The following is a 27,805-nucleotide window of genomic DNA, read 5'->3' as shown; positions in this document are numbered from 1 at the left end:
AAATCTGTGGAAAATAATACCGAACACAGAAACAAGACCAAATGACCTCTTTTTTTAAGTTAGGGCTTGGTTCGTAGGGTTAAAAACATGTGAGAGATTATTCATTAAATTATTTATTTTTTAATTTCATACAATATTTTTTACGTGATGCAAGAAATGGTTCTTACATCGGAGGCACACACTTCTTTAGATTTAGACGGGATAAATCCATGCCTTTTAATATGCGATTTACACACAAAGAGATTCAAAAGTTCACTTCTTGGTGTATCTTTTGAATTAATTTCGTTTTTGAGACACTTCCGCCACTTATTGAGTCTTTTCTCGGTGCATGGAAAATGATGCAATGAAAACAGCGCCTGGTCACGAATTTTTGCAAACACAGCACTCGCGATACATTTTCGAAAGAAAATACATGCGAAAAGATTCACTGGGCTTTGTATTACAAGATAAAGTGGAGAAGATAAGCACAAATACACTTCACTCGATCACACAGTTTGTCATCTGTGTCGGCCATCTTTGACAGTACACCGGTAAAGATGGCCGATAAAGATGGCTGTCACCGCTAACCAATCACAGGCCAGCACAATTTGTCATACATCGTTAAAAAATATGGCGCCTATCGACAACATTCGTTCTACGCAGATTTCACGGTGTGGCTTTGGCTGTTAGTTTGCTTTGGCTACGATACTTTGCTGTTTGTTCGTTGAGTTGACCGCAATATCATTAAGTTTACAAATCTTATTATGGCTTCTGAAAAAGATCCATTAGTGAGTGAAAGGTCAGGTACAGTCCGAGAAGTTGGGAATCATGCTATCTGGAGCCTATCTTCATGCAAACCCGGTTTGTATTTCGTCCATTTTTCAACTCTGAAGTATTATAGTAAACCAATACTGAAGCTTAGATAATTACAGGTTTTGGTATCGATCAGCTCAGAGATGATTGTATGGACACGTACTGGCAGTCCGACGGCCAGTTGCCGCATCTTGTAAATATTCAATTTCAACGTAAAACTATGGTCTCCCATATATACATTTACACGGACTATAAATTGGACGAAAGCTACACTCCGAGCAGGATATCTATTCGAGCTGGAACTCACTTTAACGATCTACAGGAGATTGAAGTAATAGAATTAATTGAACCCAATGGTATGACTATTATCAAATTCACAATTTTATTAAAAGCTGCTTAGTTTTTGTTTGGCAGTCAAACTTTACAGGTTTTGATTTCAGGTTGGGAAGTGATACCTATAAAAGACATTCATGACAGGCCGATCAGAACTTATATGATACAAATAGCAGTGCTGAGCAATCACCAAAATGGACGGGATACACATATGAGGCAGATTAAGGTTCACTCGCCTTGTGAACCCACATCTTTTGACATCAATAAATTCAGAACCTTCTCAACTGTTCAATTTCAACAGTATGCTACTATTAGATAAATGTAATAAACTTTATGCTACTGTGTGTTAATATTTTAGAACAGTATTATGTCAAACTGACTTAATGTGTGAGACTTGTGAGTGTTTCTAATATAAACAAGAACAACAACAATTATGATATTTTTATTTATATTTCTTCAAAAATATCACACTGTCTTCTCAATCTGATTCTTCACTTTCTTCACTAGCTTCTTCTAGCCATTCAAAGAACTTCACTAGTGCAGGCTGTTTCAAAACAGGGCTTTCATTCTCTTTTAAATCCTTATACCATTCTAGTAATGAGTCTTCATCAACAACATCGGCTTCATACAATAAATGTATGACCTGACCAGTTTTACCATCCAGCCATTCACATTTAAGGCAGCTTTCCTAAAAATAAAGCAATTTGATATTACAAGGCTTCAACTAATATTTTCACACTACAATATAGAAAAAAAATACAAAAAATATTATAAATACAGCATAATTGTGGTTCAACACAAAGTTTGAAAAAAGATTACTTACTTCAATAGCCCGCAAGCAGTCCATTATAGATGGTTTAGTTTTAATATAGTTTGCCAACACTGGTCTGAAGTACTTCAAAATATCTTTCACAGTACTGAGGACATTCTTAGTCTGGGTAAGTACAGGCATACTTAGCATTGCCCTTACAACAAAAAAGTTAACTTCATGAAGTTGTATGTTATATGCATATCTTGAAGAGTTGATTTCTAATATCAAATAGTCACATTTAAGTTTCTCTTCATATCCTCTCGCTAAACTATCAATTACTTCTTGCAGGAAGACTGAAAATTAAAAATATAATTTTAAAAATATGATATCAAAAACATTATTATTTATTACTTTTTAAACATTATTCATCTTACTGTTGGTATCCTCTGGAACTGGTGAATCTGGCAATGTAGACTCCTCACTGCTGTCAGAAGAATAGCAAGACTCGCTATCTGACCACTTTTTCTCAAACCCAATGAATTCATCACCTCCACTGCCTGACGACTCATTCTCCCAGTCTGTACCACTCTCTGAAGTTGACTTTGTTAAAATTTTCTCTGAAAGTATAGCAAGATTTAATATTTCTAACAATCAAATGCTAGAAAAATAGCTGAATGTTTTATCAAAATAGTTTTACAAACCATGTTCCTTGTCATCAATACATTCAATAATATTCCCGTTAAGCTGACTGCCTGCTTTCACAACAACATTTGCTGCTATGATTGCACCACCCTCCAAAGTACAGTTCTCTTCAACAACAGAGTTATCATCTAGGAAACTATTCATAATTTGGCAGTTGTCTTTCACAACCACATTGTTCATGATCTGGCATCCAGTGATTGTTACATTGCTTCCTATCTTACAGTTGTGTCCAATCACTGATTTTGTGACTGAAGTATGATCATTGATGTGAGTATTGTCTCCTATCAGTACATCTTCCACTAATGTACAAGATCTGAAAATAACAAGTATATTTATTAAATACATAAAAACAAAAATACTGAAGAACATTGTATATTTTTACTCTATCAGTGCTTCTCTCACCTGCTCAATGTTGAACTTTTATTGCGGAAATTATGATATCCAATGAGATGATAATTGTCTCTGTAAAATGAACCTGTCTCAATGGACAAAGGATATGCCCAGTTGTGCAGAACATCACGACTGTAAATCAGAAATATAAATTGTTATTACCATTGAGGCACTAAATGGAACAACTAACACAATTATGTACCTATATAACTTATAAAAGTATTTCCAGACTAAGGATTTCAGGGACAGGAGGTATAACTCACCAAATGGTTTGATAAGTCTTCCAATTAGTAACTGCAGCGGCATATTGATTTTCTTTCAATAATGTGTAGTACAGAGAACTAGCAAGAATCTCTTCATTTATAAGAATGCCATGTATAAAATCATCTCTTGTTTGAAAATCAAAATTATCCGAAAACAATGGTGGCACAGAAGGAGAACACATTGCAATGTTAGCATCTGCTAAGTTATGATGCAATTTCACTTCTGAATGGTTCAATACAATTTCCTAAAAAAATACAATGAATTAGTTACCAATTACCATTCTAGGTATATGGGTACTATACACCAGCCCAAATTAAATATAATATTAATTTGAATATAAATGTATCATTCTTACCAAAGGCAAGTTCAAATTTTTTACACTTGATTTTGGTTTGAATTTCTGGTGCATTAAAACTTTCTTAGTGTTAGCATCAGCTGCTAAGAAAACGGGTTTATCACAACTTATCAGTGGATGATCCCAGGCAACTTTCTTATATACCAATGTCATTGCTGCACCTTTATCTTTTTTGCATGTTTGCCTGAAAAAGAAAGAATGGTAAAAGATATTAAAATGTTATGCAACACTGAAGAAATCTATTTCATTTAAAGTAATATTATTATATCTTACTTGTGTTGCTCCAACAATGCAGCAAAGTTGACATTAGTCACACTATTGACTCCGGTCAATACAAAATATCCTCGGATGAGGCCTGCAGCATCAATTTCTCTCATAACATCACCCATAGTCTGGCAAGTGTCTGAAGTAAACACTTGCACATCCATGTTTATACTCCATGGTGCCTTGTTTTCGGTCTTGTTCCTGTAAATTGAAAAATATCTTGATAATGGCATCATCAAACAACTTGTATTTTTTATACTATAAAACATGTACAACATTGAAAACAAAGTATGTTAATAAACTTTTAATAAAACAAACTCGTAATAGAACAGTAATTTTCCATGTTTACTTTATATGGTCCTTAATTTTAGCACCATCCTGGCAGCAGAATAATATAGTCTCGCCAACTCCACCCAAGGCAAGTGACTCAAGTGTGTAGTCCAAAAGGGGCACGCCTGCTACAGTAACTAAGGCCTAGAATTATAAAAAAGCAAAGTATTAAGAGTTTCATAGGAGTTTCACTTTAAAAAGCAGTACAGATGCAAGATCATCAAAAGATTATACTCACCATAGGTTTACTTTTACTAATCGGCGTAAAGTTATTGTTAAATGTGTCCATAATGACGACGGCTTGGACAACATTTTCTTTATCCAGTTCCATGGTGTTTATTATTTATAAATGTATTACAATAAAATGTTTAGGTTATTTTTACAACAAGACAAAATTTCAGGATTCCATTCAATTTCCCGACTAAAGTTAAAAACGCTAACACAGACAGTGTTGCCGACAATAATTTGCTAAAATCCCCAAACGCATTGTCGAAATTCCCCACGTTTGGGGAAAGAAAAATGATAATTCCCCACATATTCCCCACAGAAATAAAACAACCAAAAATGTAGGTAAAGTTCGGTCTCTGTGAGAATGCATTTCTGACGTATGACAGATATCACTAGTGTCACATTCACTGTAAAGTTCTTTTTAATATCTATATTTTCTAATTATATTTTTCGTTACGTTGAAGAGCAAATACCATCGGCAAATACAAATACATGCATCCAAAGTTACATTGTTTATTGAATCAACCAGTCAGAAATGCATTTTCTCGGCGGCCGTTCTTTTAAGTTTATTTTTTATTTATTAAAACATGACAAAAATTAAAAAAAACTACACATTTTTTTCGCGCCAAACTTTTTTGTGCAACATTTTAGAACTCGGATTAAATTTTAAACTGCCCCCTTCTCTCTTTATTCCCTCTCGAGTAGCCATCAAAGCTACCACTGTGTCGGTGTTAAGTTTGTTTCTATTTTCTGTCTTTAGATTTTTTAAAACACTAAACTTGCGCTCTACAGATGCGTTAGAGAACGGTAATACAAGCAGTAGACTTATTACGTATATTTTATATTTGTAAATATGTATTAACCGGCACTATTTTTTAATTTAAATACTTTGCTCCAGTAAATATCGGCAGTATCAATCACGTTCAAGTCGAATTCTGAGAAGTTCAACTTACGGAATAAAAGGCTATCAGGGAAATCAATCAAGACTAGCAGAAATTTGATGTTAAATATCGCGTATTTGTGTTCATACTTAAAATCCCCGCATTTTCCCCGAATTGAAGCTCTCCCCACACATTCCCCAATCAGCTTTGCTTTCCCCGCAGTTTGGGGAATTCCCCACAGATCGGCAACACTGAACACAGACTACAAAGAGAAAGAAAACGCTAACAAAACGCAAACGTCATCCGTCTCAATTTGGTCTAAAGGTCTAAAGTCTGTCACTGTTACATTTACGTTTCGTTCTTCTCGTAGGAAAAGTTACACACGTTGTGTAGGTACCTTCTGGCCATACAGCCATGTCGTCAAATATCTGTCGTCTTCGAATGTGGCTTCGTAGAGACCCCATGCCCATGCCAAAGCGTTTACACCTTAGTTTACACATTTGGTAAAGGCAAAGTGGATGAAAAACAATCTTAAGATTACAATTGGAGAGAGGTAACCTTGGGGAGCATTTGAAAATTGAACTTTTTTTTTAGTTTCCAGGATAGTTTAGTTTCCAGTGTACCTAGTATCTACGAACTATATTTTATTCATTATAAAGAAAATATACATGCTTTGATTTGATTTTTGTAGTTAATGTAAGCTATAATTACTATATCGAACCTTCTAATGTGTATAGAAAGCGTTACCAAGGTGCTATCGATTTGTATGGGCGCTATGGGCGCATTTTAAATAAATACTAGAACTTTTGTAATTGCGTACAAAAACATGGACTACGATTTATCAAGAATCGATTACACTATTTCCGGGATCACATATCCCGGTACATTAAAGATATTGCCCGCCCCAGGACCCAAAATACAACAAAAGGTAAAAATCATTCATTCTAATGTGTTGCTACTTATGTATCAATAGGTAACTGCATTGTTATCCTCTGCTTTATGACCCAACAGTTCGCAATAGGCGACAAAAATGGAGTTTTGCAATGCTTGAGTATAAAAGATGAAGAGCCCGTCGTTCAATTTAAATCTTTACCCGGGAAACCAATAACTTCAGTGCAACTTGCTTCAACTACAGGTAGGTAACAGCCGAATAATTATTTTCAATTCAAGCATACAGAATTTAAGTATTAAATATCAATTATTGTGCTATACTGTATCAGGTAGTCAGGCTGATAAAATATTTGCCGCCTCGGGAAATGAAGTTAAAGGGTATACGAAAAAGGGAAAAGTTTTTCTCACGATTGAAACTACGCTTACCGACACCATCACATCCATGTAAGTTACTCAACTGTTTCGTGGTGATTATTCTAATGATGTCAAATTAAGCGTTTATAATCACAGGTGTGTGGTGGGAGCCGACCTAATCCTGTGTAGTGGTCGCACTGTGACTTACTACAGAGATCTGCGGGAATTCCATTCGTACGTATGTGAGGATAGAGTTCTCGACATCGCCGCCTTCGCTGCTCCTAATGTTAGTTACTTAAGTACTTATTATTATTTCCGATGAACAGCACCGAAAACATTGATAACATTACATAAGATCACGCCTGTTTCCCGTAGGGGTACGCAGAGAGTATTCCTCTTGATCCTATCTTATCATACTTACCATTTTCCTCATGAATCAATTTCCATACACCTTCACGCTCTTTGGCTTTGTACACTACGCTTGACCTGACATTTCCTTACAACATCGTTAACATTTTAATTTCCTTCCGATTATATTATTACGATTGAAATGTTTTTTTTTTGGTCCACAAAATTTAGAAGTTCTGAATTCATCTATTGAATAATATAAATACGTAGACACTAATGCTTTCAGAGCACTCGAGTGAGGCTCCTCGTACTGATTGCAAATAAAGGCGCTGCAATCTTGGAAGGTGGACAGTTTGTCACCCGAGCCGCCATTTCAGCAGGACCAAGTCGCCTAGCCGTCCCTCTGACACTTCATAACTCTGGCATCTACGCCTTCTATGGAGCCGTCGATGGCTCTATTGGGCTTATATCTTACGAAGAGTAAGTACTGCGTAGCTATTTAGGCATATAACCACCATATTATTATAATACAATCCAGCACTTGTTTTGTGGCACATTTTCCATGGCTATAAACTTAACTGAAGAGTACCTATCACCGAGGCAGTTTTGGTTTCCTGTGTCATTAGGTAGATATTGTATGCATATCCCCCCCCTCCCCCCACTATAGCAGCAAATCGGACGATGCATGTTCTCTAAAAGTAAACTTACATAGAATCATGGCCGTAATTACCTACTTTGGGATACCTAGAGAGCCACACTAACGGAAGTGTCAGACGATAACTTGCTTTATTTCAAGATTTAAGTTTAATGTATGGTCTAGAAAAGAACTAAGTAGCTTCCAAGTTATATAAAAGCTTTTATCTTGCATTCCAACAGATCAGTTTTATCGAGCCAATGCTTGGTGGAAGGCCGAGGGCTGGGGGCAGTAATGTGTCTCGGTTGGTATTTCGACAACGGAGGCGTTCACCTTGCTGTGGGCCGCCATGACGGATCTATACAACTGTACCTTATGGACATGGAAAACTTCACTGATAAACCTCGTCTCAAGTTTACTTACGTGCGTACTTATTTCAATTCTTGAATAATACACATAGACACATAGGAACTGGTATATGGGTCAGTTGAGTACTAGGTACCTATTCTGTATTACGACCAAATACCTACGTAGTTACTTTTGTTAGAAGTCTTTTTTGAAAGACATTTATTTCAGTTTTGCGGGGAACCGGTGACTTCGGTATGTGGCGGATGCGTGGGAACCGAAGAAAACGAGTTGATAGCGGCAACGTTTTCAGGCAGAATATTCGCACTCAGGTCTCGTCGTCTTATAGCAGGAGCTGGTGTGTTGGCAAACATTCCTCATGATGCCCTGGCTGCACGCCGCTCGAAGCTAGAGTAAGTAACTTCTTAAAAATATTCCTACTTATGCTTAGATACTTTTCCTGTATACTACGTGTGACCTAACTACTACCACTACTACACACTAACTACTACTAACGGAAAAGCTAAAGCTCATTCTCCACTTTTGTAAAATTTTCAGATCAGAGGTAGCACGTTTAGAAAAACAAGTCGCCAATGAACGAGACAAATACCAACGAAGTACTCGCTCTTTACAGGCAGGGTTGTCAACTCCCCCACTGCTTGACATACAGTATGAGGTATGACTTAGGTATCTATCGTTGATGGCTAATATAAGTAGGCCAATTTACATGGAGCCAGTCACTGACGCCAGTGTGGAGTCAGGGGACTGACTTCAAACTATCATACTGGACTATTTAATCAGCGCGGACACGAACGCGGTCACACCCTGGCTGTACCGGGTCAGCTGTGACGGCGAACTGGCCTCAGTGACTGAATTAATGTAAATGGCTCTTATTGCGGATTTCATGTACGTACGGATCAATTAAGGAATGCCTACCTAATATTTGATACTGCATTAATTTATGAGGCATTTTACTTATGACCTATTAATCCTATTAAGGCCGCCTATTGTGCCTTTTTGTATCTGTTGTGCTTATTGCTGTATCTTGTGTCCCTTGAGCTCAATGTATGTGTAAATGAAGTATTTTATCTATCTATCTATCCTATTATTAGTTGTCTGGTGCCACGCGTGAAGGGTGGCAGGAAGCAAGGATAACGGCAGCAGTTCCGTTGGACATGCTGTTCATTTATTGCAATAAAAAACTAGACATCCAGACTGATAGCGCTGCGGTGCTAAGCGTTTGCCCTTCACAAGTAAGTACCTAATTTGCAAGAAAATCACTGTGACAAAAAGTACTTACCTATTCCATGAGTTTTTCGATACCCTACATGTGAGTGACTCATCGAGATCGTTGAAAGCTAAAGTTTTTCGCGCGAAATTGGAACACTATTCAATTCACTATTGTCTCTCGTCTTATATCTTGTTTAGCTTAGCCACAGAATATAAAATTTTCCAGGGAAGAGACCAAGATCTGCTAGCCACAGTACGATGTCAAGCAGGCACGAGAAGGCTATGGATCCGAATGAGATACATTATCAGCAATAACACGGGGTTGTCAGCTGAATCAGTGCGGGTACTCATTTACGCCTTACCTGCCGGTGCACCCAGAGTGGCCCGCCTTATTACTTTGCGATTACCAGCATTACCTTATTACTCGCAGCATGAAGAACCGGATTCAGAAAATGAAAAAAGGTAAGCTTGTGACTGTTGCGACTATTATTGGGCTCGGGTTGACGAAATATGATTGCTTGACGTTTTCTTAGGTATATAAAAGGGAATGAATCTGTTATTTTCTTACGCTCGGCGCTCTTATTGCTTTTTTACCTCATAATAAATCTCAAATGGGATGGGCAGAGAATAAATTCGTTTTTTTTTTCATCCAACAGAGCTTGGTGTCAAGTTCGTGTATCCGGAAGATTTTCCGTAGCAGAAATGACATCGTGGTTAACCGAAGTTCTGCCTGGAGACCTACCAAGACCAGCTACAAATGTAATCTTTGGACGTCGACATACGCTGCTAGGGACCATTCTAATTTGTACATACCAGTAAGTCCACATACACCTTCAGTGCTAATTATGGTATGTTGTATGGTGGAATGGTACAGTTGGCTAGATAAATTATTGTTTTTGTTACAGACGGGGATCAGCAACGTTTAAAACGGACAACGTTTCAACAGCGATAGTAATAAGAGACGTAATTTCCAATTGTTCAGTAAAGAAAGGCATTCGCGTGGAAATAAGTTGTGGTTTGTTATCGTTTTGAGTTTAAGTACCTAAATCTTTCGGGCTTATCAACTTCACACTAGAACCCCGGGCAAAGGCACAGAAATAGCGTGCTTTGCGGGACGACCAAATTATTATAATTATAGAATTGCGCATAAAGTACCTACCTATATTGAATGTGTCCGCAGTTCCGCACTTCGCGACTTTAGGGAGCCATAAATTTTGATTTGATGTATGTTACAGACGTTCCAGCTGACTGTTGTTCAAAGTCTTTTAAGAGAATAGAAGAACAATTCAAAGTGCAATATCAAAAAAATAAGGATATTGTTTTGAAGAAAGCAATTAAGTAAGTATTCGTTTTATGACCTACCATAAACTGGAGAATACGGTACCTATCCAATTGAATGAAAATTTTCTGTCTCTTATAGTGATTTGGACTTAGATTCCAATACAATTGATACGGAGGCTCCGACGTTATGTGAAGAATATTTACGGGTCTGGGAGTCATCGCAGTCTGATGATACGTCCGAAGTTTATTTCGACGAACTTATTGGTACGGTATAATTAAAACTGCATTTCCGAAGAATCAGGAAATACAATCTTACAAAATATTTGAAATGTGCAAAATTGGAATTTTGGAGAATATCCAAGTGTAAATACGGAAATATTTACGTAAGTCTTTAATTGTAAATACTACATAAGTAAAATAATTTACAGATACCATAGAACAATGGTATGTGGATTGGCGAGCACTGTCGTTACATGCAAGTGAGCTGATCAATGAGAGAATGCAGCTGCGTGAAGCTTTACGTCAATGTTCTTTGGAACATGCTATAAAAATACTTACAAATGATCAATCAACATCACAGGAATACTATTAGTTCAAATCTAAATAAAATATATATTGTAAACTGCATTATCAATGACTTTTGTGTTTTATTTGTCTTCTATATTAAGAACACTTACATTTAAAAGAATATGGATGGGATTTCCTTAATTCTGTGTCATAATGATATATAGCATGTTCATCACAAAGTCTTGATAATGTCTGCACATGTCCTGCCATTTCACTTAAAGAGCGCATCTGTTCTGCTAAGAACACTGATGTCACAAAATCAGCACACTGGTAATCTTTTACAGACTCTGCTGCAACCACAATTTTATTTAAATCCTGGAATAAATAATTAAATTCTATGATACAGCCATAACATTTAGTCTTGCTACAGCTAGGCCGTGACATTTGCTGAGCTGAAGCCGTTTCGGCACTATGTATAATTATTATTATTTTTTTTTTGTTAATTAGTGTTAAGTATGCCGAATAAATATTTTCTTTCTTTCTTTCTTTCTTTCTTTCTTATTCTGGCAATTGGCAAATGTAAAAAATATTGCCAGTAAAAAAAATTATTCAATTTACCTCTGTAACAGACTTTTCCATTTCAAGTGCTTTCTGAAATGCCTCTAGCAACGTAAGTTTCTTATATTGTTTTGGAGCAGTGATTCCTGCTATAAGGGGCACCCCTCCTCTCATTATTTGGTACTGTATAAAGTCTTTCATGTGGCCCAACTCTTCTTCATACATCCTCATGAAGTAGCCACCAGCTCCGGGCCGACACGAGCATGGATGCAGGAAAGTGACTGCTATGTTCAAATAATCCTGGGCTGCCTGTTGTTCCACTCGGATTTGCTTATTGATAGCAGTTTCAAGTTTGGAGTCATATTTTGTAGAGTAAGAATTTTTCCATATTACATAAATGCATTGACTAAATACTGAAGGAATATTATTGCTTAAAACGCCAAAATATCTAATGAAGATTTGTTTATTATGAAAGCAAGCTGTATTTGTGTTGTTTTTCCTACTTATTAGTATGCATATTTTAAGTAAATTAATAGTACCAAATAAAGTCATTATATATCACAAGTAATTTAAGCATTTAAAAAAATAGTTTGCCTAAACATGTTGTAACACAGTGACATTTACAACTATTTCAGAACTATCAAGTGGGCTATGTTTTTTTTATTTTTTATTAAACATGCAAAGGAAAATAAAGTATCATAGCCTAAACATGTTTACCTGTTTGTAATAAAAACTTTAAGAAGTTTCTATATTCCTGTATTTAATGTAGGTATGTTTTATGCACATCAGCAAAAATTTAAATAAATAGGCAAATAAAAACCATTGTAAAATATGTATAGTAATTTAATACTTGCCTAAAATCTATTCAGTGTCCTATTTACAATTAAATCTGTTGTAAGCATTATTACTTTTGGAAAGGATAATAATCCAGACCAGAATTGTATTTAAATTTGTAAGTGAACTTATTTACTTGTGTCTTTCCAATTTCGATCATCTTCTGAACTTCATCGCGGTAGGCCGGAGGCAAGAGTTCTTTTTCTAATGTACAATTGTGTTCGCAGTCCGATGAAGCTTTGAATACTCGCTGTCTTATAATATCCACGTCTCTACTATATTCCTCTTTTAAATCTGCAACAGTTTTTGTCGCTGTATCTATTTTAAATACAAAGTAGTTAGCTTGCCGATGCACTAACCCGTGGGCACTAGTTTTATAAGGTATTTCTCTGAAACCCAAGTTGTCAATGTTTCTTATTATCCCACCACGATCGAATATTGCTTCCGATATACGTTTCAATGTTGTTTTAAGTTCTGGCTTCGGCATTGCACGTAACATCAAAGCTAATTCGTACGACGGCATTTTAATGAATACTTTGGAAACAAAAGGTGTAATTTATTGCTAATAACCTCTTAGGACTATGTTGAGGTTATTTTATTTATTTCATTCATTCTTTTTGTTGTCAAACTGACGTTTGTTTTTTTTTTGCCATGTCTCGTTTTCAGGCTGATCAAAATCTGTAAATCAATGTCGTAGCGGTGGTCGTGATCGTGACATTTTTGTCGTTTCGATCGACTTTATCAATGTTGTGTGAAATTTAAATGTATTAAATAATAATAATAAACACACATTTAGATTAAACTGTCTTAAGGGGCCTCTACGTGTTGGCTTCGGCCCCACGCACGCCTTCCAAAACGGCCCGAGATATGAAAAAGACATATAATAATAATATCTTGTGTCTGTGCTTAGATTTGATCCAAAAAATTGACACGAATTGATCAATTCACAGAATCGATTAGAGAATAAACAACAAATAACAATCGATTGAAAGTAGTGAGTGTGTGATGGGGTCATAAAAAAACGGATGCGGAAAGTATTTTCTATTCTATATGTTGGCAGAATTGTTAGTCATGGCTGCGGCTTTGTGGGTGTTTGTTTGACGATTTATTTTCTAAAATAATAATTTATCTCCATTACATCATGGGAACTTACGCAAAATTTGTTTCTGATTATTGTAAATCCTGGGAAAAATCAGGAAAAGAACAATTGTAAGTGTTTTTGTCAGCTAACCTACGTCCGTATAATTTTGTTTATTACCACATGTTGCTAACAAAATAAATGATAAATAATTATATTATGTAGTGGGGGCACTTAGTTATTTCCCGTTCTACTATAAAAAAATAATTTCAAACAAATATCACATTTATCATTACGTCCTTGAAAACTGACACGCTCCTTACCTCAAAATTTTATTTACGCAAACTACGTACCTACCTATGTACCTACTCATGTTTTTAAAAATATGGTGTACTAATTATGTGGTTAGTGAAGTATCTATGACGGCTAGATAAGCTTCGTAGTTTGCTTCACAAGTCCATTTCCATTGTCTCGGACATATCTGCTATTTAATAAAATTCACTTAATTACTTAATTTCTAGTATAAAGACTGTGACACAATACATAAAAGATGACGATAAGAGTCCCCTGTTCACCAAGTCAGGAAAGCTGTCGGGTGTATCTCAGAGCATGTACGACCTGTTGCTCAGTGGTCTCAGGGGCACTTTGAAGAAGGATGCAGTTCTATCTGTTCTTAGAGATATCACTGTGAGTATAATACTAGGTATCTTTATTCAGGTTTTTAGTAGTCACTGTAAGATAGATCACACATATAAAATGGTGTCTTCTATTTTCAGGCACTTCATGCTGATGTACCATCAATATTATTAGATGTAGTATGTGTGCTGGATGCAGAGACATGTACTGATGTTCACAGTGAAGAGCGCATGAACTTCTGCTACATTGTCAGAGAGCTGGAGTCTTTTATGTCTGACAAACTATTGAAAGAGAGATTAGAGATTGATACTCTGCAAGATGTAGGCACTTTAAAAAACAAAAATTTTTATACCAAATTCATTAAAATCAAGACTAAGTTGTAGTAAGTACTTTATAGCAAAAAATATCTTGTCTAGATGTTAGGTATGATACAGATAAACTGTGACTATAATATTGATTTAATTTATTTTAGTTATAAACAACGTAAATTCAATCTATTCAGAGAAGAAAGTGAAGGATATGCTAAGTTAATTGTGGAATTAAATCAAGAAATAAGTGAAGACACAGAATGGAAAACAATATTGGAGATTATTCAGTCTCTTATTGGTGAGCGCAAGTACCTACATAGGTACAATAGAAAATAAATCTGTTGTGGACATATCATAATATTTAACTACATTTCAGGTTGCTTTAATTTGGATCCAAATAGAGTTCTAGACATAATATTAGAGTCCTTTGAAGCTCGACCATATCTGGACAAACTGTTTATATCACTCATAAAAAACTACATGGGTGACCCACAAGTAATATCAGAAGTTTTGGGCTTCAAACTTGGAAATATGGAAGTGTTGGAGAGTTACAAGGAACCACCACCATTGATGACTGTTATAGCTTTATTGTTACAACATCAAGTTATATCTTTAGATGATATATATCCTTGGGTAAGGACATTCATAAATACCTATTTTACCAGAATTACTGTATGTGACATAATAAATAAACTAACATTTGTTATAATATTTTAGCTAAGGCCAGATGATTCAATTATGGCAAAAGAAGCAGACAAAGAGATTAAAGCTGCACAGGATTACATTCGCAGGCTCAATATAGTATCTACCAAAGGACCTCAAGTGAACGGACCCGCCGAATATATTGAAGAAAAAGCTGATCCCCAGGTTTGATTATACATAATAAAAGTGCCTTCTGCCAGTTTACTCAGATAAAAGCTCAATCAAACTTCATTATTCGAGAGTCTTTATCTATTGTTTAATGACATTGCAGGAATACTGGAGCAATCAGAAACTAGTATTAAGTGAAGCACTGTTGAAAGTGACCGCGTGGCGCGAGTTCGCTGCACTGGCGGCGCGTCTACCGACTTCAGTAATGCCACCTAGGCCTGCCTTGGCCCTGTGTAATATGCTACATGCTATCGTTGAACCACTCTACAGAAAGTAAGTTATAATCATCAAACATGACTTAATTACGTAATGCAGTATGTTATCCCTAGTCAACTTCTACATGCTCTCAATGGTATTAATGTTCACAATGATAAATAGCATGAAACAGTTGTAAGTTTTCTAAGTTTCTTGGTTATTTTAATAAACCGTAATATTCAAAACTTATGCTAGACCTTCAGAACTTAATTGTAAATGTTTACTAATACTTTATTTGTTAGAAACAATTTACAGTATAAAGGAGATTGGAGTTTCCTTTTAAGCATACTTGCTACAGTTTTGTTTCCATTTTACAGCCACTGTAGAGTCGCACCGAAAATCATAGGCAAGCCAGTTCCGCCTCTGAAGTCGAGCTTAGCGCCACGCGCATGTAAAACCTTCGAAGATTTGAGAGAAACAGTCATTCCAGCCCTTATCCTATTGGGGCCTTCCCTTCATTATGATCCTATTTTGATGTATAAGGTAAAGTACTCATCAACAATAGTCATGAACATGAATTTAATGTATCCATAAATAACATATTATGATATTACGAAACTCTATATTGCACTCACAACCAACATTAAAATAAACAATTATATTCAGTTGAGTAATACAACAATTTCATAAAAGTATAGCCAGCTAGACAATGTAAAATAAAAGTTATAAATATATAAGTATACATAATATATATTATTAACTTAGACTCTTGAATAGAGAGCATACTAATTTTCTTTGAGGCCTATTGAATGTATTTTGGACAATATTTACAGATAGTCCGTATCCTGCGGACATCGCGTGGCTTGTCAGAGGACCCGCTCCACTATGACGCGCTGACGGTTCTTGACGCCGCCATACTGCCCGCCCTCACGCTCATGGAGGGTAACTGCTGCATGGCTGAGGAGGTCTACACCTTGCTTAAGCTTTATCCTTACCAATGCAGGTAGGTTCTAGTAGACTCATGTGCTTGTGTCAAACAAAGATAGGCTGACATAATAAGTAATTGCAGTCATTCAATGACGACAGTATTTTGAAACTGGAATATAATATGTACAAAATATGTTTACTACTTTTTTACATTTATGAAATGCAACATTTGTTACAAACTTTTTGGAATTCAAACTTTTCCATTATGTTTTCGAGTCTTTGAGGTCTTTTATACATGTAATAACGCAGTTGCAATTTACGCTCAATATTAGTAGGGTGTTTATTTTTTTATTGCTTATTTTATTACTTTGTAGGTACTGTCTGTACTCCCGCTGGAAGAACGAGTCAGGTGAGCGCATCCCGTCTTTGATACGTGTGCGCGGCAACTCGCTGCAGCGCATCAAGCACATTATGAAGCGCGTCTCGAAGGAGAACGTGAAGCCTCAGGGTCGGCTCATCGGCAAGCTTTCCCACGCTGCGCCCGCGTTCTTGTTCGATTATATGCTTTTACAGGTAATTTATATTCTGTGATTTAACTTTTTCTGATGATAATGATGGTATAATATAATGAGAGGCAAATAATATTTTAAACTTGTTTTGTAATTCTGTAATATCAAGATATTGTCTATAAATAACACCTTCTTTTTCTTATATTCTGAATTAAATTCTATGTCTATCCTCATCAAACCAGGTGCCAGGGTCATTGTCGAACTGCTAGAGGCCCCTGTAGCTGTTATTAATAATAAAAAAGATGCTGCTTTGCAACAATTATAGTTGGCATGCCATTAAATTAAAACGGTATTGTTTCGTTTTCAGATACAAACATACGACAACCTGATAGGGCCGGTGGTGGAGTCCCTCAAGTACCTGACGTCGCTGTCGCTGGACGTGCTGGGCTACTGCCTGCTGGAGGCGCTGTGCGCGGGGCGCGGCGCACGCGGCGCGGCGCACCCGCCGTGGCTGCAGGCGCTGGCAGCCTTCGCCGGCGCCGCCTTCAAGAAGCACAACATCGAGCTCACTGCGCTCTTGCAGTTTGTCGCCAACAGACTGAAGGCTCAACAGAGGTGATTACTATGTTTTATTACGAGTACGAGTTCATATTATCCACTGACCCGCAATGAAGCAGCGTGCTGGACTATGCTCCATATCCCCTCCGATTGATTGAGGGTAGGCATGTGTCTAGCAGTGATGTGTATATTACGTAGACGTAGCTGGTAAAAGAAAAGGATGAAGGCTACGAATAACAGATTATGCTTCTTATTTTATACAAAACTACTTACATTATTTTTCTTTTTCAGCCAAGATTTACTGATATTGAAGGAGATTGTGCAAAAAATGGCGGGTATAGAAGCCGTTGAAGAAATGACGCCCGATCAATTAGACGCGATGGCTGGAGGGGAACTGCTGAAAGGAGAGGTAAGTCGAACGTAAAGGACAAGTTATAACAGTTTGATGCTATGATACACTTGAGATAGAAGTCTTGTCATTTTCAAAGTACTTACCCATCCCATTTTCAATGTACTTACCCATCCATCAATGTTCTATTCTGAAAAATCATCAGATTTCCATTCAGTCGAAATTAAAAGTTTCTGTTTATTCAATATGAGTGATGTGTAAGGTAGGGAAAAAGTATTGATTAAACTTTTACCCATTCTATTTCATATTAATTGATAAAATGTTTGCCTCTCTCATCAACAGGCCGGGTATTTCTCGCAAGTGCGTAACACCAGAAGATCATCAGCTCGTTTAAAAGAAGCGATCGTTGGAAATAATTTAGACATTGGACTGTGCATTTTGTCTGCTCAACAACGACATAGCTGCGTGTGGACAGGTAACTTGAATAATTAATTTATTATAATACCAGCTCGGATAATAAGTTCTGGAGTGAAAGTGGTCGGGATAAGTACCATACATAATGGGAAATATTTCGCAATAGCAGATGAGAATTGACTGACTGTGGCTGACCGATGGCGTCCCACAATATTCTACGCTTTTCTACATACCGTCAGACTATACTATTTGCGTTCTAGCAAGGTACGTATGACAGTATTGAAATATAAGGTACAGTGAAAAATACGTACCAAGAGAATGATTATTTTGATAGCTGTCATATATGTTAGAGCGCAAATAGCAAAATGCGCAATATCCCGTGTCTGCCGTGCTGTATACAAGATAATGATTGATAAGTAGTAATGCGTTAATTCCTGGTATGTACTATTTCATAATGCATAGAAATCGAGGATGAAAGCCCGTCGAGTGGCGAGCCCCCGGGGTCGCAGCTGAAGGTAGTGGGCCGACTGGCCGACCAGTGCCAGGACGCGTTGGTGCAGCTCGGCACATTCCTCGCGTCTTCTCACGCGCCTGATGAATATGCTGCGAGATTACCGCCGTTACAGGTGACTAATAATATTTTCTACGGGTACAAAGTGTAGTTGATTTTATGAGTTCACAACACAATAACCTTCCCGATTGAACTTTGTGTTTGGTGTACCTGAGTATACCAATTTTAAGTCGGTCCTTGTCGTAAATATAAAGTGACATTCGTTCAACATAATCTCACGACGATGTTCTCAATTGAGCTAGTCAGGGCTCATCCATCGCAAGATGAAATAAGTCCCACGGTTCACCAAACTTTCTGTTCGACCAACGTAAGCGTAACATTGGTTCTCTGTTTCAGGAATTACTCCGTGACTATCACGTGGATGCCGACGTGGCATTCTTCCTCCATCGTCCAGTATTAGCGCAGAAGATAGCCGCGCGAATTGAATCGCTGCGAAAAAGTTCGGACAGTAAATCAGATAACCAGGAGAAAAGCGTTGAGAGGTACACGACGGCTTCAAAAGAAGTATTGGAGCCAGTGCTCGTTGCCATTTCGCCGTTACTGCCCTCTAAAGTGTGGGAGGACATTTCGCCCGAATTCTACGTTACTTTCTGGTAAGTAGTTGTTGTTTTTGCAGACAATAGACTATGGTACAAAACTAGACGAAATAATCGTAGTCGAGAATTCACTGAGTACGATTATTGCTTATACATTATAATCGTTTCTAAGATGCTTAACACATATTAGGCGCAAAATGTCAATCGCATAAACCCCGTTTTATACTAAAAATATTAGAGCCATCTTTACCATGTGGCTCATTTGAGGGTCGCCGGTCGCCGTCCCATACCCAACATAAAAAAAGAGGAATCATCAGCTATTTACACTATCCGTTACACATTATTTCACCTTCAATATTACATGTTTCAGGTCATTGTCTATGTACGATCTCAAAGTGCCGGAAGAGAGTTATGATAGAGAAATCGATAAACTAAAAACCGTCGCCTCCGCGACTGCCAAGGACACGTCTCAGGGCACTAAAGGCAAAAAGGAAGTTGAAAGATACAATACACTCATCGATAAACTACAGGTTAGTTAATGTAGATTACTTATTTTATTTTCAAAGTACTTGTATTAACATGGAACATCAGGAGTATGTAACCAAATCTTGTAATATGGTGTTTGTCATGAATGTCATGGATAGGAAGTTTCAGATATAGGAATGTTTTTACCGCTTTCGGATAATTTCGGATGTCCGTTAGTTTCGGATATTAGATCACAACAGAACATTGAAAGGTAAGAGTCGCGGGCACCAGCTAGCAGTATGTAGTACACGGAAGGTGTGGCCGGCAGGAGGAGCGGCGCCGGCAGCAGGAGCACGTGTCGCGCGTGTCGGCGCGGCTGCAGCGCGAGTGCGCCGGCTGGTTCCCGGCGCGCGCCGCCAAGTCGGCCAAGAACGAGACGGTGACGCGCCTCATGCAGCTGTGCCTGTTCCCGCGCTGCGTCTTCACCGCCGCCGACGCGCTCTACTGCGCCGAGTTCGTGCACACTGTGCACGCCTTGAAAACTCCCAACTTTTCCACGTTACTATGCTATGATAGGGTGAGTGTTGACATTTTAATGATGTTCTAATGTAATCTAGTCTGTAAGATTTCCTTACTGAGTAAAGCTCTTCCCTTTCTCCTTCCGTTTTTAGTGGTCTTGTGGTAACGTCGATTAGTGCGGTGTCTGAACTTCAAAGAGGATTTCAAATCCAGGCATGTTACTATGCATTATTGAAAATAAAAATTAACTATATCATATATATAAGCTATTCTACCCTGTATACGTTTTAGTGAAAGTACTGTAAATTGAAAGCGCAATAAGTGTATCTGAACATTGTGTGTCATTGTGTATTTATTTGCAGTTGTTCTGCGATATAACGTACTCGGTGATGTCGTGCACGGAGGGCGAGGCGGCGCGCTACGGCACGTTCCTGTGCAAGGTGCTGGGCACGGCCATGCGCTGGCACGGCGACAAGGCGGCCTTCCACCGCGAGTGCGCGCACTACCCCGGGTTCGTCACCAAGTACCGCGTCTCCAACCAGTTCACGGAGGCCAACGATCACGTCGGATACGAAAATTACAGGTCAATTTTGTCATGTAACTATTGAAGTAAACATAGCTATAAAAACCTTGCGGTCCATATCTAGATAAAAACTGCCAGTTTGACACATTTCAACTGATGGTTGCTGCTATGATGTGTTCAAGCCCTTACTGTAACATTTCGTTTCAGGCACTTGTGCCACAAGTGGCACTACAAGATCACGAAGGCAATGGTGGTGTGCCTGGACTCAGGCGACTACGTGCAGATCCGCAACGCGCTGATCGTGCTGATCCGAGTGCTGCCACATTTCCCCGTGCTCGCCAAGCTGGCGGCTATCATTGAGAGGAAGATTGAGAAGGTCCGTCCTTGCAGTAGACATTTCTTTATACTAAAGCTCTTGGCACACAGTCGGCGGGACACTAGCGCAGCGCTGGGGCTGAAATACTACTATACCTACGTCATGCTGGGCCCCACGTCAAAAACGCACAGTGTAACGTGGCTCCTACATTTAGTAAACAGCGAGTCCTTGCGCAGTGCTTAGCGCCATGAATACAAATGTTGATGCACAGTTTTCATGGCGCATTATAGTCTTACGTGCATAGAGCAACATGGACCTCAGATAGTGCAAATAAAGTAAACTAGTCTACTTGATATATAAAAAAAATATGTTTATTGTATCCGGCAACGGCGACTTTTGATTCTTCTCTCAAAGGCTCGAATGTGTCTGGTTTCTTGATGTTATCCCACACCTCCACTCTTCGCGAACTAGATATATAATTTGATATTCATGATGTTTGTAATATACCAGGTGAAGGAGGAGGAGAAGACGCAGAGGCAAGATCTATTCGTATTGGCAACAGGGTACAGTGGACAACTGCGCAACAAAGTTCCACACATGATGAGAGAAAATGATTTCCATCAAGTAAGTAGAAGAAATGTTCATTTCATCAATTCTTTTCATTGTAACTACTACATCTCAGAATATTATTGTCTTTCAAAGATAGACAAGAGGAGCCCACAGTCCATTTGTACCCGTTGATAGATACCGATTAAGAAAGTTAAGCAATGTTTCATCTGTGCTCCGAACAACAAGCAGTTACGCCAAGTCGGGTTTTCGGGCAGCTTGAAAACTGCGAATGATATTATATACTTCGTGAACAAGATGGTGCACTCTGGCAGAAAAATGGGCCAAGCGAGAGGAGACTGGCACAGTGTTTATCCCTTTCTATACAATTGGAAAACATCATACGCGACGCCATTAATAATGCTGTACCCAGTGTTACCCGATCGAGTAGATAAATCGATAGACAAGAAAACACTCTGATCAACAGACAAATTGAGCATACCCATACCAATAACCACCTTACGCTATAGGCACTAGGGTAATAAGTTTAATTTGTCAAAAATATCTGTTTTGCGCAGTCTTGCTTACGAAGTATAAAATGTCTTTGGTTATGAGCCGTTACTTGAGGTGTAATGAGCGAGTGCCGTGCAGGTGGTGCAGCTGCCGGCGGTGGACAAGCACAAGCCGGCGGCGGCCGAGCTGCCCGCAAAGCACGACCCCGAAGCCGCCGCCTCGCCGCCGCACGTCATGGGTAACTAAGTACTTGCAATACCCTACATTACTACTTACTCAAATGAGATGCTTTTTACCAAACGTGAAAGTAAAATACAAAAGTATAATGAGATCAATAAACATGATATAACGACGAATTATTTGTTACGTAGTTCTAAATTAACATAAGCTCACGACTATTCCTAAGTAGGATAGTTATGTCTGGTATATCAATTGCAAGGTGAACTGAGTACCCACGCTTTGTTTGAGCTCTCTGTTAGACCAGTGTGATTGGTGGTTAGGCGAATCACCGTCTTTGACCCATTAATTTCGCTAATTAGTTAGTAGTACTTTAAATCGGTATCCGAAGAGTGTCCGAAGACTCTGTTTACATTCGGGTAGGCACCCGAAGTTTTCATCGATTACAATTGACTTGAATCGGCGATTTATCTACCATAGGGACCATTTTTTACGTGAAAGTAGTAGGTTCATTAGCATTTTATTTTATACGTTCACCCAGGTTTGTCGACAGTCCTATTACATTGCTAGAAACATACATATTTCTTATTTCAGAGGTAGAAAAACGTGAAACAAGAAACAGTGACAGACGCCGCGACGATTCTGATCGCGAGAAGGAGTCTAAACGCGAACGATCGTATGTATATAAAGACTTCAGACAACTTTGATCCCAAATATTTATTATTCATTAAATACTCGTAACTGGACATACAATTTTCAGATCTATGAAGGAAAAGGAAAGAATTAAAGAGGAAATTAGAATCAAGGAAAGGTCCCCAAGGGAACGATCGCACAGGGTAAGTTATACGGTACAAACCTTTTGATAAGATTTTCTATTGTTGTATTTATTGACATTAAAATTCAGGAGCTCGGTGGCGCAGCGGTAAACGCGCTCGGTCTGCGATTGTTGAAGTTAAGCAACTTTCGCAAACGCCGGTTATAGGATTGGTGACCACAAAAAAAAAAGAAGTTTTCATCTCGAGCTCCTCAGTGCTTCGGAAGGCACGTTCAGCCGTTGGTCCCGGCTGCATTAGCAGTCGTTAATAACCATCAATCGGCACTGGGCCCGCGTGATGATGCAATGCAAACAAATGTCAAATAGCAATATTGCTTTTTTAGATGAATTTCTTCGATGTGACCTTTTTACCCCCCTGATTTCAGACTCACGAACAATCACAATAAAGTACGTCGTTCCGAATTCAAATTCTGATACACGATAAATCTAATCATAGGGTAGTTTCCAACTAATTAAGGCCCGATCTCCCTATCCATCCATAGGGAAGGCCCGTGCCCCAGCAGTGGTGACGTTAATGGGCTGATGATAATGATATTAAAATTATAAATGTTGTTGTTTTACCTTAGGAAGAACGATATTTGGAATCAGTCTCCCCGCCACACGATCATCGTCATCAACCCGATGATATTGAACGAGGTATGTTTTAATTTCAAGTACTATTTTATGTTGAAAACTACATATCATTTTGACCAAAATCTTTTTTCATTGTCACTAGTGATAAATATTGTTGATTTTTTTCTTGCAGAAGTAAAACGTCGTAAAGTAGAAAGCAGCGGTAATGGCAAGGTGAGTATCATTGTAATAAACCGACCTTGCATCGCGCTCGCGCCGGACTGAACTTGGGCTGGACCACGACCGCGACGCTGCGAAGTGATCAAATCTAACAAGTGCTCAACAATACAAGGACCATCAAGACCTCAATTGTGTTAAAAGACTGAAAGTGCTAAAATGTACCAAAAATCAAATAAAAAATACAAATATTTGCTGTAATACTGGACTGTACAAAGTGCTTGATAAAGTAAATGTAACAAACAAAAATACGCCATCGAGACCCTGTACTGCACATTAACAAGAGAAGATTTATTGGAGGATCGAAATACGAGTGTCGTGTCATGGAGAAAACCTGATTGCTGTCTAGTTCACATCATTCATGGCAATGAACATTAGATTAGATAACATTGAGAGGAATTAAATGAAACAAATGGGGATATAATCGAGACAAAAAACAACAGGATTAGAACAGAAAATTATCTCACACACAGCAGCTGAAAGAAACAAATACGATAATAATATGCATTACAAAATTATTATTTTGAAATTAAAGTATTATTTTCGGAGAAGGAAGCAGTAGTGCTAAATAACTGATTTGAAGGAACAACATTCGCTCTGGAATATACATCGCGTGTGCATCAAAGAAGAAAGAAGAACAGAAGACCTTCGAGTGTATAAATTGTCCAAGAAACTAAATTCTTAAATAAATAAAAACAATACAAATATTATGAAACAAAATCTTGCGAGTCGTAAGTTCAGCCCAGTCCGATCGAGTACCGGTAAGGTGGTTTTTCGTTACTTTCTTTCACAAAAGAGTCAAAAGGTCCATTGAATTAAGAATAACAACGACTATTGAGAAGAGTATGAAGAAGGAACAGACAAGATCCTCCAGTAGGAAGTAAATGATAATATATTTAAGAAGAGGATTTAGCATTTTATGGCGGCGACAACAGTGGCAACAAATCGAAAACCTAGAAAAACAAAATATGAAATCTATAGACAACTTAATTGGTTGTATAGTAAAAACAGAAGAGACAGAAAATAAATGGTTATGAGTATGAACAAAATTTGTATCATTTAATGATACCCAGTACTACAAGCGTCGTGTTATCGCAGTGTCATATCATCGAGTCATTACGAAATAAATCAAGAACTTGGAAAAGCACAACACCAACGTTTTACTCTATATACAGAAGAAATAGTAAATATCTTACTAAACAGAGTTATCTTCATTCTCTGTCCCTTTTGACTCAAATTTTGTTTCTTAATGCTAGAACTTAGTTACTAATGAAGTTTTTCTTTAGTAGATTATTCATACAAATTGATTTTATTACTGTTTTGTGATTTTTCGTTAATACATTTTTTCCACATAAGCAGGGTAGCAAAGAGGTCGAAGAACGTTCTCCTGAAAAAGAAAAGAGAAAGGCTAAACTCAGAGGTGATGAACGTAAAGAGCGTAAGATGAGTCGCAAGAGGGTGAGTACTTACTAATAGATGTTATTGTAAGTCAGTAAATAGCAATCATCCATCACAATATAAAAAAAAATATGATAATAGCTTTAGCATTTCTAAAATATTTTAAAGTAACTTAATGGCCCCGATTCCTGCAGACATCTCTTAATTTTACTTTAAGTTATACCTGTCATTTTCTTATCCGCCGAAAAGGAAAGGGACGGATGATTGACAGCTCTTAATTTTAGGAAGAATGAGTAAATAAATGAATAACCCGGGCGAATTTTTAGACGGTTGTTTTAGATTTGTGCTTAAAATTGACGTGTGTTCCATAAATTTTATGCTTGTCGATTACCCGTCCCTTTCCTTTTCGGCGGATAAGAAAATGACAGATATAACCTAAAATAAAATTAGATGGTATTTACAGGAATTAGCACCAATGTAACACTTACGTATTTTAAATTAAAACTTATTTCATAGCATAGCGAATTGTCTATCTAATAAACATGTCGCTACGTTATATACATTCAACATTTTCTTTCACCCTTCAGATCATTGTTAAAATCCAATCCCGTCCAAGGCAGTTCCCTCGGAAGGAACATCCAAACTTAAAATATATGACTTGTTTATTTCGGACCGGGTGAAGTATTATTCTTCGAATTTAGTGTCATTGGTTTTAATATCGTTTAATTTTATGTGTGCAAAATAAATTGATCAGTGTTATATTTTTTTTACAGGACAGGGCGGAAGAATCTACTATTTTAGAACAAAAGCGCCGTCGCGATGAACAGAAAGGTAAGAAGATATCGTACTTAGAAGCCGAAGTGTTGCGGAAACGCTACAAATACAATATGACTCAATAAATTATTAATTAACATTTCAGTTGTATTAAAAATGGGTGGTCACCAGAATGGCTCGCAGGAGGACCATCATTATGAGAAATACCATAAAAGGGTAAGAATGATTGTAGTAATTAAATTTCTGATTCTGGCAGCCACAAACATAAAATTTTATTAATTTGACAGTTCTAAAACTATATTTCTTGCGCTTATTGTAATAGGCAAAGTCAAATGAGACTTAGTTAGCATTTTATAATTTAACTTTGACCCAGTCAGGCAGGAATACACATGCCTGTAGCTGCAACATTTGCATGCCAGCTCTTTTTACATGCGAGCTTCTTCCAACCTGGCAAGCAAGTAGATGCACTACATTTGATTTTCGAACGTACAATAAGATTAGCTTGCAAAAGTATCCAGAGTGTGCCAGTTACTTGTAGGTGCCCGTAACTGGCAGGCAAGCTACAGCCCCATTCCACTGACATGTGTATGCCTGAGATTAAATAGCCATTAGCAACATTGCTGACTGCACACTTGAAGTTTAATTCGTTTGGAAAAAAGCGAAATTTTTAGATCCTTAGCATAAAAGAGTATATAAAATACCTCAACTAATATGTTCAGGTTCTGAAAATACTATTTCTGCTGTATCTAGTAAACACGCTCATTAGCAAGGTCGAACCATTAACCATTTAGTCTGCAGAACACGTAACAAGGGCATCTCTATACAAATGCTCACAAGACATCTATATCTACGGGTTTTGTACAAGGCTCTACAGTAAAGCTACATGAAGAGACATGTCTACCACTAATGTGATCATTTTAGTTTATGTATCACTTTATAGTACAGTACTAACATATAATTTTCTTACAGGAAAAATCGCCGTTCCGGGATCGGTCCCACGAAGAAGCGAGAGACAAACAATATCCTTTTTCAAATAAACTCAAATCTAGACATTGTAAATAACTGAAATAAAAACTACACTTAGATTGCTTCTTGAGATTACTTCTTGCGATACAAAAACACGTGGCATTAGGTCAGCGTCGGCTTGATCCCTTCCCTCCCTAAAAACTACGTAATTAATGGATAGTTGCATTTTGTTTTCACATGATTTCTTTAACAACATTGCACCAGGCGGTCTAATGAATCTAAGATTAGAAGATAAGAAGAAAACGGCAAGTTGAAGAAGAAAGTGCGTACCTAACAAATAGTGAAGTTAAACTTTCAGTGATGAATGTTGTACCTATGAATTAAAATATTGTACTTCTAATTACAGCATTTTAATTTATTTCCCTAATAAAGTATAGATAACATAAACGTATAGTAGGTATATGAATCCATTTCGGACCCACGATACCTCTGACGAAACCCCTGGTGGTATGAATCGATCAATGATATGATATTGTACGAGTGACATAGGTTATGGTCTTAGGGCCACCGGCATAGTGCCCGAGCCAGGTAGCAACTATGAATTATGGACCATCGTGGCTGTGGCAGATAACAGGGAAGACAGGTGTGTTAAATATGAAAGTGCAGGCCAGCGTAGCCGGGATAGCCAGATAAAGGTAAAAAAAGTTATTGAAAGTCTGTAAATTTGGCCATGGTTACTAAAATCTTTGTTGAGATTGTTT

At 37.7% G+C, this 27,805-nt stretch overlaps 6 protein-coding genes across 7 annotated transcripts; 3 read left to right on the top strand and 3 right to left on the bottom strand.

The window, feature by feature from the left end:
• The first annotated feature begins 469 nt into the window (after positions 1-469).
• LOC126366387 (anaphase-promoting complex subunit 10) lies at positions 470-1,556 on the top strand. The gene is made up of 3 exons (XM_050009495.1): positions 470-840; positions 912-1,148; positions 1,233-1,556. The coding sequence occupies exons 1-3, from the start codon at positions 744-746 to the stop codon at positions 1,442-1,444; spliced, it is 546 nt and encodes a 181-aa protein (XP_049865452.1). The 5' UTR covers positions 470-743; the 3' UTR covers positions 1,445-1,556.
• On the bottom strand, positions 1,550-5,650 carry LOC126366384 (translation initiation factor eIF-2B subunit epsilon). The gene is made up of 11 exons (XM_050009489.1): positions 5,543-5,650; positions 4,420-4,617; positions 4,201-4,325; positions 3,861-4,052; positions 3,588-3,771; positions 3,232-3,476; positions 2,981-3,100; positions 2,578-2,891; positions 2,311-2,493; positions 1,949-2,229; positions 1,550-1,813 (listed from the first exon to the last, which is right to left on the bottom strand). Exons 2-11 carry the CDS (start codon positions 4,510-4,512, stop codon positions 1,604-1,606), a joined length of 1,947 nt encoding a protein of 648 aa, XP_049865446.1. The 5' UTR covers positions 4,513-4,617; positions 5,543-5,650; the 3' UTR covers positions 1,550-1,603.
• A 362-nt stretch (positions 5,651-6,012) lies between these two features.
• Positions 6,013-11,010, top strand: LOC126366383 (Bardet-Biedl syndrome 7 protein homolog). Its single transcript, XM_050009488.1, has 15 exons — positions 6,013-6,218; positions 6,302-6,429; positions 6,515-6,625; positions 6,692-6,821; positions 7,170-7,363; positions 7,760-7,940; positions 8,094-8,275; positions 8,421-8,538; positions 8,975-9,115; positions 9,319-9,554; positions 9,749-9,907; positions 9,998-10,107; positions 10,328-10,430; positions 10,513-10,637; positions 10,802-11,010. The coding sequence occupies exons 1-15, from the start codon at positions 6,117-6,119 to the stop codon at positions 10,963-10,965; spliced, it is 2,184 nt and encodes a 727-aa protein (XP_049865445.1). The 5' UTR covers positions 6,013-6,116; the 3' UTR covers positions 10,966-11,010.
• Positions 11,011-11,036: 26 nt separating this feature from the next.
• LOC126366386 (ferritin-1 heavy chain-like) lies at positions 11,037-12,138 on the bottom strand. The gene is made up of 2 exons (XM_050009494.1): positions 11,499-12,138; positions 11,037-11,255 (listed from the first exon to the last, which is right to left on the bottom strand). Exons 1-2 carry the CDS (start codon positions 11,988-11,990, stop codon positions 11,037-11,039), a joined length of 711 nt encoding a protein of 236 aa, XP_049865451.1. The 5' UTR covers positions 11,991-12,138.
• Positions 12,139-12,260: 122 nt separating this feature from the next.
• LOC126366388 (probable 28S ribosomal protein S6, mitochondrial) lies at positions 12,261-12,886 on the bottom strand. Its single transcript, XM_050009496.1, has one exon. The coding sequence runs from the start codon at positions 12,793-12,795 to the stop codon at positions 12,343-12,345; it is 453 nt and encodes a 150-aa protein (XP_049865453.1). The 5' UTR covers positions 12,796-12,886; the 3' UTR covers positions 12,261-12,342.
• Positions 12,887-13,335: 449 nt separating this feature from the next.
• On the top strand, positions 13,336-27,444 carry LOC126366463 (THO complex subunit 2). Of its 2 annotated transcripts, none has more exons than XM_050009572.1 (30): positions 13,336-13,481; positions 13,872-14,037; positions 14,127-14,368; positions 14,459-14,592; positions 14,671-14,927; positions 15,012-15,161; positions 15,268-15,437; positions 15,737-15,902; positions 16,193-16,362; positions 16,661-16,859; positions 17,163-17,410; positions 17,645-17,762; positions 18,045-18,177; positions 18,579-18,742; positions 19,024-19,280; positions 19,594-19,753; positions 20,017-20,265; positions 20,570-20,790; positions 20,938-21,106; positions 21,557-21,670; positions 22,244-22,343; positions 22,877-22,958; positions 23,043-23,118; positions 23,684-23,753; positions 23,863-23,903; positions 25,266-25,364; positions 26,078-26,135; positions 26,224-26,294; positions 27,048-27,097; positions 27,309-27,444. In XM_050009572.1, exons 1-30 carry the CDS (start codon positions 13,414-13,416, stop codon positions 27,337-27,339), a joined length of 4,233 nt encoding a protein of 1,410 aa, XP_049865529.1. In that variant the 5' UTR covers positions 13,336-13,413; the 3' UTR covers positions 27,340-27,444. The 2 variants fall into 2 exon arrangements, with proteins under 2 accessions (XP_049865529.1, XP_049865528.1); XM_050009571.1 differs by having other exon boundaries at positions 27,306-27,444.
• The last annotated feature ends 361 nt before the right edge of the window (positions 27,445-27,805 follow it).

This window comes from Pectinophora gossypiella, chromosome 4 (assembly GCF_024362695.1).
Source record: "Pectinophora gossypiella chromosome 4, ilPecGoss1.1, whole genome shotgun sequence".
In the NCBI taxonomy this organism is placed as follows: domain Eukaryota; kingdom Metazoa; phylum Arthropoda; class Insecta; order Lepidoptera; family Gelechiidae; genus Pectinophora; species Pectinophora gossypiella.
The sequence above is the reverse complement of the archived record's forward strand: the minus strand, read 5'-3'. Positions and strand labels throughout refer to the sequence as shown.

Excerpts from the sequence above, each read along its gene's own strand:
- LOC126366387 (XM_050009495.1), top strand. The coding sequence starts at position 744 with ATGGCTTCTGAAAAAGATCCATTAGTGAGTGAAAGGTCAGGTACAGTC. Across the intron at positions 841-911 it reads CCTATCTTCATGCAAACCCG|GTTTTGGTATCGATCAGCTC; the intron begins GTTTGTATTTCG and ends AGATAATTACAG. Across the intron at positions 1,149-1,232 it reads AGAATTAATTGAACCCAATG|GTTGGGAAGTGATACCTATA; the intron begins GTATGACTATTA and ends TTTTGATTTCAG.
- LOC126366384 (XM_050009489.1), bottom strand. The coding sequence starts at position 4,512 with ATGGAACTGGATAAAGAAAATGTTGTCCAAGCCGTCGTCATTATGGAC. Across the intron at positions 4,326-4,419 it reads TTAGTAAAAGTAAACCTATG|GCCTTAGTTACTGTAGCAGG; the intron begins GTGAGTATAATC and ends TTATAATTCTAG. Across the intron at positions 3,772-3,860 it reads GCATTGTTGGAGCAACACAA|GCAAACATGCAAAAAAGATA; the intron begins GTAAGATATAAT and ends TTTCTTTTTCAG.
- LOC126366383 (XM_050009488.1), top strand. The coding sequence starts at position 6,117 with ATGGACTACGATTTATCAAGAATCGATTACACTATTTCCGGGATCACA. Across the intron at positions 6,430-6,514 it reads CTTGCTTCAACTACAGGTAG|TCAGGCTGATAAAATATTTG; the intron begins GTAACAGCCGAA and ends TGTATCAGGTAG. Across the intron at positions 7,364-7,759 it reads GGGCTTATATCTTACGAAGA|ATCAGTTTTATCGAGCCAAT; the intron begins GTAAGTACTGCG and ends GCATTCCAACAG.
- LOC126366386 (XM_050009494.1), bottom strand. The coding sequence starts at position 11,990 with ATGACTTTATTTGGTACTATTAATTTACTTAAAATATGCATACTAATA. Across the intron at positions 11,256-11,498 it reads TGGAAAAGTCTGTTACAGAG|GATTTAAATAAAATTGTGGT; the intron begins GTAAATTGAATA and ends TATTTATTCCAG.
- LOC126366388 (XM_050009496.1), bottom strand. The coding sequence starts at position 12,795 with ATGCCGTCGTACGAATTAGCTTTGATGTTACGTGCAATGCCGAAGCCA.
- LOC126366463 (XM_050009571.1), top strand. The coding sequence starts at position 13,414 with ATGGGAACTTACGCAAAATTTGTTTCTGATTATTGTAAATCCTGGGAA. Across the intron at positions 15,162-15,267 it reads AAGAAAAAGCTGATCCCCAG|GAATACTGGAGCAATCAGAA; the intron begins GTTTGATTATAC and ends ATGACATTGCAG. Across the intron at positions 21,671-22,243 it reads GAGAAAATGATTTCCATCAA|GTGGTGCAGCTGCCGGCGGT; the intron begins GTAAGTAGAAGA and ends AGTGCCGTGCAG.